This window comes from Oryctolagus cuniculus, chromosome 2 (assembly GCF_964237555.1).
Source record: "Oryctolagus cuniculus chromosome 2, mOryCun1.1, whole genome shotgun sequence".
Taxonomy (NCBI): domain Eukaryota; kingdom Metazoa; phylum Chordata; class Mammalia; order Lagomorpha; family Leporidae; genus Oryctolagus; species Oryctolagus cuniculus.
The window spans coordinates 99,467,228-99,483,742 of NC_091433.1; the positions used below are offsets into that span (position 1 = coordinate 99,467,228).

The window sequence follows — 16,515 nt, forward strand, 5'->3', positions numbered from 1 at the left end:
TTCCCTTGCCGTTGGTTCACCCTCCAATGGCCGCCGCTGCAGCCGGCGCACCGCGCTGATCCGATGGCAGGAGCCAGGGTCCAGGTGCTTCTCCTGGTCTCCCATGGGGTGCAGGGCCCAAGCACCTGGGCCATCCTCCACTGCACTCCCTGGCCATAGCAGAGAGCTGGCCTGGAAGAGGGGCAACCGGGACAGAATCCGGCGCCCCGACCGGGACTAGAACCCGGTGTGCCGGCGCCGCAAGGTGGAGGATTAGCCTATTGAGCCACGGCGCCGGCCTTGTTGCCCTTTCAAACACCATGTTGAAGGGGAGAGAGACGGCTTCTGGGAGGTCGGGGCTGGAGTGGGAGAGGAGCTCTGTGTCATGCCCCCCTGCCCTGCGCAGTGGCAGGGTCGCCAGCACTACAGTTCTGGAAGGTTCCGTGCAGGCTCCCAGAGTGTTCCGTGAGTCGGACAGCAGCAGGGCTCAGCAGCTCGAGCTAAGAGCCCAGCACACGTGCTCACCTCCTGCTGAGTTTGAACAGGACTTAGCCACCCCAGCTCACACGACGGTGAAGTCCCAAAGCCATGGCATAATGGCTCTCATTGTTAGTGTCTCAAGGGAGGGCCCTGAAATGACTGTGTGTGTTGGGTTAAGTTGCTGGGGTGGAGCTGCAGGACTGAACCAGAGAGAGAGGGACATGGAGAATGAGCGTGTGCCGTGTCACTCTGCTTGGTATTGGCCTGTCAACTGAAAACCAGCCTACTGATTGATAATCATCAGTCTATCAATTGATAATGCTGCCATGAAGGGAGCATCAGCCATCAATCCTTCCAGCCTCACAGCACTCCAGGAAGGAGACCCTGGAGTCTGTGCACAGGACCAGCCTGTCCCGTGAGCTGCTGTCCCCCCGGGAGACCCTGAGCGCTAGTAAGAGGATCTGTGCAGCCAGCCATGGTCTCCGGACTGCGGGAGACACTGTTGGTGCCCGCCGGCCTCCTGCCAGGGAGGGTACCACTGTGCACCAGGCACACTTCCGAGACCCACAGCTCACCCGACGGCGGCTGGCCAAGCCATGCCTTGTGATCTGTGTCCCACAAACCCCCTTGTTCACCTTCCCAGCAGATGAGCCCCCCCCACCCCCCAGGCATCTGCATCCATACCTGTTGGAATGGTGCTCCGGGCCTGGCTGGCCGTCGGCTGGGCCATGTGCCGCAGGCAGCTGCCGGCCGGTGGGGAGGCTGCCAGGTGCTGGGCGTGGGCCTGCGGCGTGGTGAGGGGCAGGGCGGGCCTGGTGGCAGTGGCCGGACTGCTCAGGCTCCCACCGCCGGGGTGCATGGTTGTGGCCATCCCTTTGGCCAGTGGAGACCCTCCGACCCCATTATTCCGGGGAGGCCCTGCCGCTCCTACAGGAACCCTAGGGAAATGAAACAGAATCACACTGGTGACAGCGCGCAAAGGAAACCAGGCCACGCAGCCTCTGGCAAAGGCCTGGCCCGCTCTCACCTTGGGGCTCTGAGAGATGAAGACCAAGTGGCCCTGGGCCAAATTCCTAAGGCAGCACCAAGGCAACCCAGTAATGGGCCACGTCCAGAGCTCGGCTGAACAGAGCCTTCACGGTGCAGGGGTGAGGGTGCCCGAGTACAAGAGAGTGCTGAAGAAGCAGGAGAGGGGCCGGAGCTCTGGCACACGGCTTAGAGCCCTGGCCTGATGTTCGAGTCCCGGCTGCTCCTCTTCCGATCCAGCTCTCTGCTGTGGCCTGGGAGAGCAGTGGAAGATGGCCCAGGTCCTTGGGCTCCTGCACCCATGTGGGAGACCCAGAAGCTCCTGGCTCCTGACTTTGGATCAGCTCAGCTCCGGCCGTTGTAGCCATGTGGGGAGTGAACCAGCGGATGGAAGACCTCTCTCTCTCTGTCTCTCTCTGTAACTCTTTGAAATAAATACAAATAAATCTTTATAAAAATTATAAAAAATAAAAGAGCAGGAGAATGCTCCCGATTAAGCAAGCCCGCTGCACCAGGGCCGCTGCCCTGCTTCCTTCTAACATGGCTGTGTCCATCAGCCCAGGAGCTGGGAACCTCCGTCCTGGCCCTCTGAGACAGCAGCATTCACAGCTCTGGCTGGCCCCTCTCTCCTGGGCCAGGTGGCCCCTGTGTCCTGAACCCCAGGGCTAGAACCTCCAGCAGGGAAGACCTCCAAGGCTGCAGTGCCCAGTGGGGGCTTCTACACGATGGCTGAGGGGAGAGGGGTCTCCCAGGATGGACCGGCCTGCCGGGGGTTACGGGGGAAGCACTGTCTCTCCTCAGAACTGGCCTGGTGCAGGACACCCACCGCCAGGAACCAGCAAATCACACTCGCTCCCTGTTGGAGTTCTCCTCCACCTACGGGGGTCATTTCTAAAGACCAGGACAGACATCTAGCCTAGCGGTCAAGATGCCCATAGGCCACATTGGAGTGCTTGGGTGTATGTCTTAGCTTTGGCTCCTAACTCCAGTTGTTTTTTTTTTTTCTTCCCTCAGAGAGAGCAGGGATGACTCAAGTAATTGGGTGTCTGTCACCCATGTGTGAGACCTGGATTGAGTTTCTGGCTCCTGGCTTCAGTCCCAACTGAGGGTGTCGTGGGCATTTGGGGGAATGAACTAGCAAATGGAAGCTCTCTGTCTTTTGGCTTCTCAAATTAATTAATTAATTTTTTTAAAAAAGCAAGAGAGCGGGCTCATATGTTTTGCAAGGCCACTTATTTGCAAGGCCATAGTCACAGTTTGGAAGGCAGCAGACACCGGCCTCGGTGACAGCCATAAGCCCCTCCCTCTGCAGGTCAGGGTATTTTTTTTAACAGTGAATCCTTACTTCCTTAGTGACAACCACACCCCCGGTGCCTCCACCTGTTTTTAAATGAATTCTGAACCTCCCCAGGCTGCACGGGACTCTAAGCAGGGTGCCTCCACGTCTGGTCTCTGCCCAGCCCTCGGACCGCTGACCCTAGGAGGCTCAGCATATCTGCCCGGTGGCGTTGACAATTTCCCTAGAAAACACTGAGGCTTCGAGAAGGTGTTGTGTCCTGGGGCAGCGCCGGGGAGGGGACAGTCCTCTACTCCCATGACTAAAGTCCAAGGCCAGCCTTTCTGCTTCAGGGTGGGGCACGGGCCCACGTGTGAGATACTGACGAGGGGCACCTGCTGGTTTCTTCTCGGCGGGGCTGCTGATACCACAACAGGGTCAGATCCAGAGTGACTTTCCCTTCTCCCTAGCACTGAGCTTCTTCACAAAATGCACCTGGCAAAAGACCAAAAAGTAGGCCGGCGCCGCGGCTCACTAGGCTAATCCTCCACCTGCGGCGCCGGCACACCGGGTTCTAGTCCCAGTCGGGGCGCCAGATTCTGTCCCAGTTGCCCCTCTTCCAGGCCAGCTCTCTGCTGTGGCCTGGGAGTGCAGTGGAGGATGGCCCAAGTGCTTGGGCCCTGCACCCCATGGGAGACCAGGAGAAGCACCTGGCTCCTGCCATCAGATCAGCGCAGTGCGCCAGCCGCAGCAGCCATTGGAGGGCGAACCAACGGGGTAAAAGGAAGACCTTTCTCCCTGTCTCTCTCTCACTGTCCACTCTGCCTGCTCTGCTTGTCCAAAAAAAAAAAAAAAAAAAAAAAGACCAAAAAGCAACTGAGGAGGGGCCCAAGCATGGCTGCAGCCAGACACCCAAGGGGGGCCTCAGGAGCTCCATTTTTATGAACTGAAACTCTTGCTACACTAGCGGCAGGGTAGAGAGTTCTCGAGGTAAGCTTTTGACTGGAACTATCAGATTTCACTTACTTCCTTACTCATCCTGCGTTTAGAGGCACCTAGTATAAGCAAATAGTAGGCAAGGAGCCAAGGGTACAAAGCCGGACATGGACACTGTGGCCAGGGGCTGGCAAGTGAGGGGGCTCCACACACCTGTAGTGGACCACAATGAGTGGCACGTGCTGACACGCCATTCAGGCAGAGGCGTGGGGAAGCGGAGGCTGGGCAAGACTGTCCACAGCAAGTGGACACAGGACCCTGAAGGATGTGTCGGACCTAATCCAGCAGGAAGAAGGGGTGGGGAGGCATTCCAGACTTGATGGGGTATGTGGGTAGCCCCAAGGGCCAGGGTCACTCCCTCCACAGCCAGAGTCCAGCCAGGGGTTTAGCTGTGTTGGGTAAAGGATGCCAGTGTCAATGTCAGGCTGAGGTGCCCTGGACACCTGCTGAAGTCCCGCCACAGTCTGGGCAGAGAGGGGCGAGGGCGCCCTGCCTCGGTGCTGGCCAGCTGCACCTGTGTTCCTCAAAGCACTCAGAGAGACTCCAGCAGCTTTAAGGCCAAGCCATGTCCCAGACTGCAAAAGCCAGCCCAGAGCCCTGGGTCACATGCCTTGGGGACGCCATTGCACACCTATGAAGAAGCACAGGTGGCCCGGGGACAGCTCCCACCACCAGCAGTGCCCCGTGCATTCCCCGAAGCCTCTCGCGGCTTGCTTCCCCAGCTTCTCTTTGCCGAGGGTCACCGAGTCAAGGGGCCTTTAACCCTTGTCCCTGGACACCCTGTGGGTCTCAGGACAGAGGCACCGGGAAAGCAGCCATCCTCCCATCGCCTGCTAACAGCTGTGAAAAGCATGGATCAGCCCAGCGCTCGGAGCAAGGTCTGGCTGATATTAAGTCTGTCTCACAGCAGTCTTGAGCCAGGGTTTGCCATGGAAACCCCAGGGACTTGCCTTCTGTTTAATTACTGCTGTGCCTGCTGGGGGCTTCCACGGGCGAGACTGTCTGGACTGAAACTTGGTGCTAGACCCCTCAGTGTGGTGGAAAATCTTCCGATAATCCCTGGTTACCTCTTTGGTGAGTTTTTAAAATGACTTTTTTTTTTGTTTTATGAAAGTAATAAATAGAGAGGTTTTGTAACATACAAGAAAGCACAAGGAAGAAAAAGCATTCTCAGCTAGCAGTAAACAACAAGGCTTGCTCTTATGAATGAGCCATTTTTCTTTGTATGTACAGTATGTGTACATGTGTGCTTTACATACAACCGATGCATGATGACATACAGTGGACACACATGCACACTCTATGCTCACACATACACATGACACAGTGGGCTGTACACTCCCACTATACACACACTCACACACTGCACCACACACACATGCACACACATGCACAAACACCATACTACATATGTAGTACATGCCCACACGCCTACAACCCTCACATGGTGCACACACTGATGTGGCATACACACTGTACACACACTCACACACATGCACGCACACACACAAGAACACACCCCGAGAAACACCGCACACCAGCGCACGCGCCCTGGGACCCCACTGGAGCTTTCCCACACCCGCTCACACCCCAGCGCCTCCTGTTCCCGCTCCTCCGCTCTCAGCAGCCAGTGTGCACGGAGCCCAGCCACGCAAACCCAGCTGGGAAGGGGAAGCCGTCAGGGTTGGGGCGCGGGGTCTTGCTCCCTGCTCACCCCGGGCCTCACCTGGACACGGGCGTCACGTAGTTGCCGGGAAACACCCCGGAGAGGCCGGTCCTCAGGGACGCGCCCTTGAACCAGCCGTCCTGGCACTTCTCCAGCACCCGGTACATCTCGCCCTTGCGCAGCTCCAGCTCGTCATTCTTCTGGGGCTTGTAGGCGTACAGCGCCAGGTGCCTGTGGGCAGAGGGCAGGCGGGAGGGCGTCTTGGATGGAGCCAGCCCTGGAGGAGCCCGGGCGCCGTCTGTGGGAGCAGCCTCACACCCTCACTGAGTCACTCCTTGGAGCAAGCCGCGGAGGCAGCTGGCGCGGCTGCGCGGGAGCGGAAGCAGTCGCTCCTGCACTGCCGGCGGTGGGGGAAGCAGCTCCCTGAGTCCAGGGCCCTGCAGGGGACTCAGAAAGGGGCCCCAGGGGCTAGGTCTCCAAGCGGCAGACTTGGTGGGGAGAGCTCCAACCGGGGGCTTCCATGTAGCCTGCAGCAGCCCCTCTCGTAACACACCTGAAGACCCTTGCACCCACACCTCACAGGGGTCCATGGGGACCCACCTCAGGCACAGAGCTACTCTGCTCCTTTCGGGGTGTGGGGAATGGCTGGCTTTAAACAGACGAGACAAGTGCATCAGGTAACTGCACCTGCTCACAAGACTCCGCTAGGAGAGCAGGCAAGGCCTCAGGCCCACCAGCTTCCACAGGGGGATTTTAAAGGAGTTCCACGTGGCGGATCTCACACCAGTGAGCGGACTCCCCACGGCACCCTCCTGACTCCAGGGGCGCCCTCTTTCGGGGTGCACTCGCTGTGGTTCGAAGCAGGGTGGAACACGTCCGAGCAGAGTCTAAGAGTCCTGAGCAGCCCTAAACTAGAGTAAAACCTGCCAGCGCCTACAGCAGCCCACAACAACCTGCTGTTGAGTGTGTCTGGCCCCATGCTGCTGCCCCGGGGGGACAGCGCGCCTGGGGCTTTCTCTCCCTGTTGGAAAAGATAAACACTGGCAATCAGAAACAGGGGGAGCACCCACCACCACCACCACCACCCTTCCCCCCCCCCCCTAGCTGGAAAGACCCAGGTGGTCAGCGCTAAGCCAGCTGACCAGGGGACAAAGAGAACGCAGGGCATAATCGTCCTCTCTGAGGGGGAGAGAGGACCTGCTGCAAAGGGACAAGTTGTGAGAAAGCTGCGTTTCCACCACAGACGCGGGCACTGCTGTGTGTATGTGTGTGTGTGTGTGTGCACACGCACGTGCTGCCCAGGTGCCACGGAGCGAGGCGGTGGCTACCACAAGGCCAGGCTGGGGCAGCAGCAGGAGGCAAGGAACAGGGAAAGAGCAGACAGGGAATCCTGGGAGCTGGGAACATACAGGGCGAGTGTGCCTGCTCACAAGGCTGCAGAATGGACGCGTAGACCCTGCTTACGCTGGCCTTGCTGGGTCCCTGTATGACGTCAGAACCAGCTCTGGCTCTGGGGCCCAGAATGCCAGCTGGGGCGGGCTGTGCAGGGCCTGAAGCACCACTCAGACACCTTGAGCTTGTTCGGGAGGCGACCGGGGCTGGGCATTTGCCAGCTGTGGCTGGGGTGGAGGGGTGGGGTCCAGGCTGAGGCTGCAGGCACAGAGCCCAGCGGGGGGCCCAGCAGTCTGTGCTCTGCTGGGGAGCTGACTGGGGCAGGGCCAGGCGAGTGTCTTCCTCCCCTGGGCCCATGCAGGCCACTTGCCCGTGGAGGATGGGGCAGGGGGGCCCCGGAGCAGTAGCGTGCAGTTTCTGCTGTGTCGCCTGCACAGCACTGTGCATGTGTGGCCTTGTCGGCCTCCCCAGGAGGGCGGAGCACAAGCCTCAGCTTCAGGAGTGTGCAGCAGGGGCCCAGCACGCCCTGCTCAGCAGAGCTACTCCAGGATACTCCCAGAGTACGTCCAACAGGCCCCGGCTTCAGGACCTCTGCACTTCCTCTCCCGTCACTGGCCCTGTCATTTCTCTTCCTTGGCCTTGACCCCAAGCAGGTTAGGATAGCGTGTGCCACATGGCAGATTCATTTGTTCAAAAATTTTAAAAAATAGGGATCCTGGCCGGTGCCGCAGCTCAATAGGCTAATCCTCCTTGCAGCGCCGGCACACCGGCTTCTAGTCCCAGTCGGGGCGCCGGATTCTGTCCTGGTTGCCCCTCTTCCAGGCCAGCTCTCTGCTGTGGCCAGGGAGTGCAGTGGAGGATGGCCCAAGTGCTTGGGCCCTGCACCCCATGGGAGACCAGGAGAAGCACCTGGCTCCTGCCTTCGGATCAGCGTGGTACGCCGGCCGCAGCGGCCATTGGAGGGTGAACCAACAGCAAAGGCAGACCTTTCTCTCTCTCTCTCTCACTGTCCACTCTGCCTGTCAAAAAAAAAAAAAAAAAAAAAGAGGGATCCAGATTTTGAAGCTCAGATTAAGACTGCTGAGGGGAAAAGCATGTGCATGTGGGGCCGGTGCTGTGGTGCAGCTGGTTAAGCTGCTGCCTGTGGTGGCCACATCCCATATGGGTGCTGGTTCGAGTCCCGGCTGCTCCACTTCTGATCCAGCTCTCTGCTATGGCCTGGGAAAGCAGCAGAAGATGGCCCAAGTCCTTGGGCCACAGCACCTGAGTGAGAAGACCAGGAGGAAGCTCCTGGATCCTGGCTTCGGATAGGCACAGCTCTGGCTGTTGCAGCCAACTGGGGAGTGAACCACTGGATGGAAGACCTCTCTCTCTCTCTCTCTCTCTCTCTCTCTCTCTGCCACTCTTTTTCTCTGTGTGTAACTCTGACTTTCAAATAAATAAATAAATCTTTTAAAAAAGAAAAAAGCAAGGGCCAGCCCTGTGATAATGCCCATATCTGAACTGTTTGATAGTCGGAGCTGTGGACTTGGGCGTAGCCCTCAAGTAACAGAGAGTTAATTATCTTTGGGGAATGAGCTGATTTTCTTTACTAACGTTTTAGGATCCCGATGGCACTTAATGGGACAGGGACTTTGCGGGTACTTCCCAGCACAGAAGGGAAGTTCTCTCCCTTCCCCATCATAACAAAAATGAGGCTTCTTCATATGGGGTGAAGTACATTTCAAGGCCGCTTTCACTTTTAAGCCAGAAAAGGATTCTTTCACGATTGCATTCTTATTTTAAATAAACACTGGCATAGCTCCTCACGAAATAATGAAGGCAGGAAAATGGAAAACCAAGAGGTGAACTTGGCCCAACACCCATTGCCCCATTTGACTCAGACTGAGCGTGCTGGCCACACAGCCACAAAGCAGGGACGCCGGCTCCAAGCCCACTCACCTCCCGTTCCCCAGCACAGACTCCACAGAGATGTGCTGTTCAGGTGTGAAGAAAAGATCCAGGGGCCAGTGTTGTGGCTCAGCGGGTTAAGCCGCTGCCTGTGGTACCTGCAGGCCATATCCAGAGCACTGGTTCAAGTCCCGGCTTCATCGCTTACGATCCAGGTCCCTACTAAGGTGCCTGGGAAAACAGCAGATGATCCAAGTGCTTGGCCCTTGCACCCACGTGGAAGCCCTGGACAGAGTTCCAGGCTCCTGGTTTCATCCTTGCAGCCATCTGCAGAGTGAATCAGTGATTGGAAAATCTTTCTTTCTCCATCACTCTGCTTTGCAAATAAATACATCTTTGCTTTGAATTTGAATGTTGTGCTTTATCAAAGCCTCTGCACAGGAAGTCTGAATTTTTAGCAGTAGGGAGTTTCAGGTGTGTTATTAGCCCCCAGGGATGCATACACCCCTCAGGCAGCAACGCAAGCAGGGGACAGACCCCAAGGGACAGTGCACACTCTTTCTTTTTTAAAAAAATTTTTAAATTATTTATTTATTTGACAGGTAGAGATATAGATAGTGAGAGAGAGAGAGATAGGCCTTCCTTCCGTTGGTTCACTCCCCAAATGGCCGCTACAGCCGGCGCTGCGCCGATCCGAAGCCAGGAGCCAGGTGCCTCCTCCTGGTCTCACGCGGGTGCAGGAGCCCAAGCACCTGGGCCATTCTCCACAGCCCTCCCGGGCCACAGCAGAGAGCTGGACTGGAAGAGGAGCAACTGGGGGTAGAATCCGGAGCCCATATGGGATGCCAGTGCCACAGGCGCAGGATTAACCAAGTGAGCCATGGCGCCGGCCCCTGGTGGACACTCTTTCTCCAAGCGCTGTCACCAGTGCCCTTCCTCTCCCTGAGGTCTCAGCCACACACAGCAGGTGCCCAGCCATCAGGGGAGGCACAGAACTGATGCCTGCCCTGTGACAGACATGAGGTCTTGTGCACACTCTGCAGGAATTCGGCGGCCAGGGACGCCAACGTGCGCATAGATGAGAGTCTGTGCATATCCGTGCAGGGCCGAGACAGTGCACGGCCTGCAGAGAGGTTGATTCTGGGATCAGCGGGGCGGGGCGGGGTGGGGTTGGGGGGGCACAGGGCTCACTATACAGGGAGAGGCTGCAGCGACTTATTCCAGGGCACCAACACACCTGGGCTTTCCATCCTCAGTTTGAAATTCGTTCTGTCAGGTGAGTAAGCCCTCCTCTGCCTCGACGGGTTAACTTCAGCCTCTAGGTGCAGGTTGCTGGGAACCACAATGCAAATAAGCCTGACTTCACCTTGGAAAATCTCTCCCCTCCTGCTCTTTTTTTTCTTTGGGTGTTTCCAAGGGAAAACCAGAAGCAAATGGCTCTTCCAGGTCGTTTTCTTGGTGTGGCGTCTGTGGCTACAGCCTGTGCTGGGAGGGGCCCACCCCAGTGGGGAGCGTGTCATTCTCCATCTGCTTTCCTTTCTGAGTGACTCAGGAGGACTGGATGGGCCACGCAGGGAGAGCGGCTTGTATCTCGTGAACGGATCAGCTCCTCCTCACCACTGCTGCCAGTCCCCCTGGGTCTCTGCTGCAGCCTCCCTCATCTGGTCACTTGTGGCTCCCAAGAGACAGCCACCCTAAGGGCCCCTTGGTTGTCCAAGGTGCTTGGCCGAGTCGGACAGCATCCTCAGGGCGCCGCGGGGGGCACATGTGTCGGAAGCAGGTGTGGAACCCGGGAGGGCCAGGTGCACCTGCGAGCATGGTTTTTCTCCTCCAGGCTCCTGTTTTCCATTTGCTTCAAAAGGCTTTGGCCACTGACTGCTTGGGTTGCTTCCACAGCCCACCCAGGCCAGCTGGGCAGTCCGCCATGCCCAGAGATCACCTGTGTGGGTTCTCACGCAGAGAGTGGTTCTAAATGTACCTCATCAGAGGCAGTAGTCGGTTGGTTCGGTGCTGAGAGCCCTCTGTATCACTGCCCTGTATCCTACAATGGCCTTGTTGCCAGTGAGGGAAAAGTGCCTCTTGTGAGTAGGTGGCTGAGGGAAAGGTGCCCCCCCCAAGAGGAAGCAGGCCCTGCAGGTGCACCACTGGGCACTAAGCCAGGGGCTGGACTTCAGCCCTGTGCCCTCCTTGTCTGGCGCTCTGGGACAGGCTGGTGGCTGTGGCAACACGGCATGCCAGTGAGCGTCGTGTGCTGTCACGTGCCTGAGCCGGCCTCTGCTCACCCATGTGGCTCGCTGATTGCTGCAGTAAGATTCCCCTGCTGGTAACTGTCTGCAGATTTCTCTTCCATCCTCATCAGGGTGAATCACAGCATTGCAGTGTTGCTGTCAATCTCACTCCCTTCCCCTCCAGCTGGAAGTTTGCTCATGTTTCTCCGAAAACACGTAACAGATTCTCCCCTACCCACCCTGCTAGGAGGCCTCTGCTTCTGCCCTCCTTGCCAGCCCACCCACCCCTGCTCAGGCTGGGGACAACTGTGCCCACTCATAGAGCCAAAGCCCTAGAGCCCAGACCATCAGACACATCTCAGGAGCTCTCTTCCTCATGGCGGGTCCTGAGAGCAGTCCCCAGACGCCTCCACCTCACGGTCCGCTTCCAGACCCCGACATGGGCCACGCTGGTGCTACAGGGCAGGACTTGCTCCGTGTGCCCAGGCTGCTCACCCCGTGTCTCTGGCCCCAGCAACAAGCCTCGTGGCCCCTCTGGAGGCTTCGAGAAGCGCCCGGTTTTCCCCAGCCATACACCGACTGCCCAGGGAAGCCCCCTTGCAGAGGGCAAGGGAGGCTCCAGCAGCCAGGAGGTGGGGCTGCTCTTGGAGCACAGGCAGATGAGCCGGAGCTGGGGCGCACGGGCATCTCCCCAGAGGCAAGTCACGGTCAGCCCTGGGCGTCCCGCTGAGGCCTGCGCTATGCCTCCCTGTCCAGTACCCGAAGCCCAGCAGAGCTCCCAGCGGGCTGCATATGGCAGGGGCGCTCGGTCTCTGCTGCTCTCCTTGGTCCCTCACGGGTCAGGGCTGCTCAGCCAGGGAGAAGGCTCTTCCCACCTCCTTTGGGCCCTCTTGCCCATCCAAGGTTCTCATCACCCTTCAACCTTGGGCTGGCTGGGCTCTGACCTGCAGTGGGCCTCCAGCACCGGACATATGCATGAGCCTATGGGAAACCCAGCAAGTTGGCTGGACAGTGGCAGGCACAGCCCAGGGCCAGAGGGGACCTCCCAGAGCACTGAGACTGGGGTCTCTGAGGATGGGTAGCCGCCTCTGGGTGCTGGTGTGAGAACAGAGGCCAATTCCTGCACATCCCCCAACCACACAACACGTCAGCGCCATGGAAACCGGTTATGTGCTAGGCCGGCCAAGTGAGAACGGGCCCCTCTGTCGCCAGGGTTACCGTTTCAGGCACACATTGTGGCTGCAGGAATGCAAGCCACGTGGCAATGAGGATTATGGACAAGGGTCTGCTGGAGTTACTCCTGCACTAATGTCCACATGGGCCTTCCCGTCTGGGCCTGGAGTCCCATGGCCACCGCTCCCCCGCCGGCACATGGCTGCTGAGGTTGCTTTTGTAGACAGCTCCACACTTGTTCAAGTTCAAACCTTTGCACGTGACTTAGAGAGTCTGCACTGGGAACAGTCGGGGAACAATCCTGACCTTGCCTGGGCACCAGTACCCACAGGACCCCTAGCTACCCAGAGTTACCGAGCAAGAATGAGCAGTCAGATTAACACCCTACCTGAGGCCAGTGCTGTGGCACAGCAGGTTAATGCCCTGGCCTGAAGCACCAGCATCACATATGGGTGCTGGTTCGAGACCCAGCTGCTCCACTTCCGATTCAGCTCTCTGCTGTGGCCTGGGAAAGCAGTAGAAGATGGCCCAAGTCCTTGGGCACCCACGTGGGAGACCCAGAAGAAGCTCTTGGCTCCTGGCTCCTGGCTTCGGATCGGCGCAGCTCTGGCCACTGTGGCCAACTGGGGAGTGAACCATCGAACAGAAGACTTCTCTCTCTCTCTCTCTCTGCCTCTCCTCTCTCTGTGTAACTCTGACTTTCAAATAAATAAATAAATCTTAAAAAAGCACCCTACCTAATACACCGACAAGGTCAACCTCAGCTTTTCATACTGGGCAATGACATAAACAATGGGATTTCAGAGGATTTCAGTGGATCATGCATACTGATGTAACATATGAGGTCTTGTCTAGCCTATGCCTGCTACTCCATGTAACTGAAGAACACATGCACACACTGAGCTCAACACAGCCAGAGCCAGCAGACGCCTTCCTATCCAACTCCTTGTTACCTTCAGAAGGAAAGAGCTGACCTGAATCCCTTCCCTTACCCTGAGGAAAGTCAGCTTAAACAGAACAGCCATGCCCTGGGCTAAGGCAGAGAGGAAGAGTGAAGAGGGGAGAGGGGCGGGCCAAGCAGCTTTGTCCCCAAGGCAGAGGGGCTTGGTGAGGAAGAGGATCCTCTACACTCTATGCCAAACTGAACATCTGCCCAAGACTTGAAGGCCTTCGCCGGGCAACCCTGGGGTCTCTAAGATAGAGCAGCAGTCTCCATCCAGGGAGGGGACACTGCTGGCCCTCCAGGAGCAGGTAGCAGCTGCTGGAGCCTGGACATGGCTGAGCTTTGCCCTTGAGGTACTCAGTGTCTCCCACCCTGGCCTGCATTCTGCCTCCCACATGGGGAAGGCACTGGGCCATCCTCTGCAGAGACAGATCTCCCTTCTAGGGTGGCATCTGCATTCAATTCTCCAAGAATTGAACTCCCCAGCCCCACCATGTGTCCCCCCGGGGCCCAGCTGTGAGGCACCTGTTTCAACGGACCCAGGAGCAGGGACAGAAAACGGCTAGACAGTCTCTCAGAACCCAGGAGCACTGGGTCAGGCCCTAAGTGGACACTGAAATCCACTGATGCACAAGTCCTCCACATACGTGGTATTTGTATGCAACATATTCTCACTTTTATCACCAAGACACCTACAGCGCCTGACATAAAGCCCACCCACTGCTTCCTGTGTGTACATTGAACACAGCACTGGGTGCACATGAAGTCCAAGTTTTGCCTTTTGGAACTTTCTGGAATTTGACTTTTGACTATTTCCCATCCATGGCTTGGCTGTATCCATGGGAACTGGCAAATGCGGAACGGTAGGTGCAGAACTTGTGAATGCAGGAACAGGCTAATTGTATCCCTGTTGAATGTGGGTGAAAATTTGAATTTTAACCCGAAGACATCTAGAACGTAGCTTGGAAATCTGTGCTCCCTTCAGGGAGCGGGGTGAACACTAGGTAAGTCACACTTTTTTTTTTAGCTTGGTTGGTCACGGCACAGCTTTCGTAGCCGGCACCAGGCAAAGTCCAAATGTGCTGACTTGAGTAGGTGAGCATGCACCAGACTGTTAAGTGGCGAGTTAGAAATGAGCCTGTGTGTGTGTGTGTGTGTGTGTGTGGGTGTGTGTGTGTGAGGGGCCTGAGGAAGCAGTGTCTGCAGGAACTCCCCTTGGAAGCAGCCCCGCAGCTACACTGCGAAGTCCTGCCCAGACCCTGATAACCTTCCCGGTGGTCCCAGCTCGCAGGACAGTCCTCTCTCCTCAGCACCAGATGGTTACCTGGCCTCATGACATCCAGCAACAAAACCTCCCCAGCCTTCCTCCGAGGCAGGCACCCTAGAGGAGGCTCCTCCCCTGCCTGGTGCCAGGTGGGCTCCCCAGTCTGCTAATATGGAGCAGTAAATCTGGGAGGGACTTCCTAATTTACACTCAGCAAACCTTTGTCCTGGAGGAGAAGGGGGAGGGGTAAAGGGAGTCAGTGGAAGAATGAGGTCAATTCCCTTAAAAACCGGGGGTCTGAACACGGACTGCGCGCTCAGCTCTCTGCTCTCTGCTGAGCCTCCCGCCTGGCTCCCCAGGAGTAGTATTCTCTCCATTCAGCCATGTAACCTCACTTTCCCCCAGTCTGAGTGACTGGGCTCTCTCTCTCTCTCTCTCTCTCTCTCTCTCTCTCTCTGTCCCCCTTCTGTTCTGATGGATGCCCTGTCCCCAGTACACCCTGCTACGTTGCTCTCTGTCTCACATCTGAATTCTTTCTTGTGCAAAGACAAGAACCCTGCTACTCATCTCCGCTAACACTTGCAGGAAACCCTCAGAAGCTTGGCAAGTTACTTTTGCAAAGGGCACTCTTAGGCTGGAAATGCATTGCATTCTGCAGCCGGGCCTGTGCGCCTCTCTGCCCTGCCCTGGTCGGTGGAACTTTCCATCCTCGCTGTTCTGATTGCCAACTTGTACGCTTCACCCCCGAAACACTCGGTCAGGGGCCAAACGAGGGCAGAAAGCAGTCTAAGTGCGAATTTTTAAACAGCAGGATTTTTAAACAGGATGTGCATCTCACTTCCGGTCCAGGACTCATCTGGCTCTGTTTGGGGACGGTGTGCGTGCACCTGGCGTGCCCTGGGAGGGCAGCTGCGGGGATAAATACTGAGTCCTTCTGCCCCGAGCTCCCCCGGCCCTCACTGCTCCGCCAGCTCCTCCCCACCCCAGACCTTCTCAGGGGCCTGTGTGCCATGCTAAGGCAGGCTCTTTCCTGACAGTCCAAGGCTGAACATTACTCCAGCTTCCTGCTGATGCAGACCCTGGGGGGCAATGGTGACGGCTCAAGTAATTGGGTTCCTGCCACCCACGTAGATCTGGATTGCATATCCAGCACCCAGCTTTTCACCTGGCCACTGTGAGCATTTAGGGAGTGAACCCAAGGATGTGAGCTCTCAGTCTCTCTCTCTCTCTCTCTCTCTCTCTCTCTCTCTCTCTGTCATCTCTCAAAAATAATAATAATAGAGGACCTTCTAGATTTCGGCTCCCTAACTCCGCTCTCAGCAGTACCGCCACACCCACATCTCACTACACGGACCAGCCAGGACCACATGGAAGAACCCAGCAGAATCCTCACACAGTCTGGCATGGGGTGGGGGAGGGGTGAAGGCGCGGGCACCCCAACAAACCAAGGATAGCTCACACGTTGAGGGGGAGCTGGACTTTGGGAGATGTGCTGTGCTCTCCAGCCACGGTGGCGGCTCGAGGGACGGCCGAGGGGGCGGGTCCAGCCGAGGAGGAATCCTGGAAAAACAGATAAGAGACAGCAGTGAGGAGATGGGAAGAGAAACACAAGGCCAGGGAGACAGCAGCTGCCCGGCCTCACCCTCCCAGCGCCCAGGTGTGCCTGCCTGCCATGTCGGTGAGGCCGCCTGGTGGCCGGACACCTGCCCCCAAAGCAGCTTTCCAAAGTCCCTTCCTGGTAGCTCGGAAAACACCCTCCAGCCCAAATCTGGGCTGCTCGGCCCTGCCCCGCAGTCAGCATGGGAGGCTCAGCTTTCTTTTTAGAACTTAAATTATTCTGTTAAAGAAAATCCAGGGCCGGTGCCCTGGCTCACTTGGTTAATCCTCCACCTGTGGCACCAGCATCCCATATGGGCGCCAGTTCTAGTCCCAGCTGCTCCTCTTCCAGGCCAGCTCTCTGCTGTGGCCAGGGAGTGCAGTGGAGGATGGCCCAAGTGCTTGGGCCCTGCACCCCATGGGAGACCAGGAGAAACACCTGGCTCCTGGCTTCATATAGGCACAGCTCCAGCCGTTGCGGCCATTTTGGGGGGGTGAACCAAAGGAAGGAAGACCTTTCTCTCTCTCTTTCTCTCTCACTGTCTATAACTCTACCTGTCCAAAAAAAAAAAAAAAAAAAAAAATCCAGACAAAAACCTTGCATGC

General features: G+C 57.2%; 1 protein-coding gene across 1 annotated transcript in view; it reads right to left on the bottom strand.

Annotated features, from left to right (window-relative positions):
* SH3RF3 (SH3 domain containing ring finger 3) overlaps positions 1-16,515 on the bottom strand; it is a 334,282-nt gene that overhangs the window by 44,468 nt on the left and 273,299 nt on the right. Inside the window, exons 5-7 of the mRNA XM_008252855.4 lie at positions 15,773-15,873; positions 5,484-5,654; positions 1,144-1,397 (exon numbers count right to left, since the gene is read on the bottom strand). Coding sequence (XP_008251077.2) covers positions 1,144-1,397; positions 5,484-5,654; positions 15,773-15,873 — 526 coding nt within the window. The remainder of the gene's footprint in view (positions 1-1,143; positions 1,398-5,483; positions 5,655-15,772; positions 15,874-16,515) is intronic.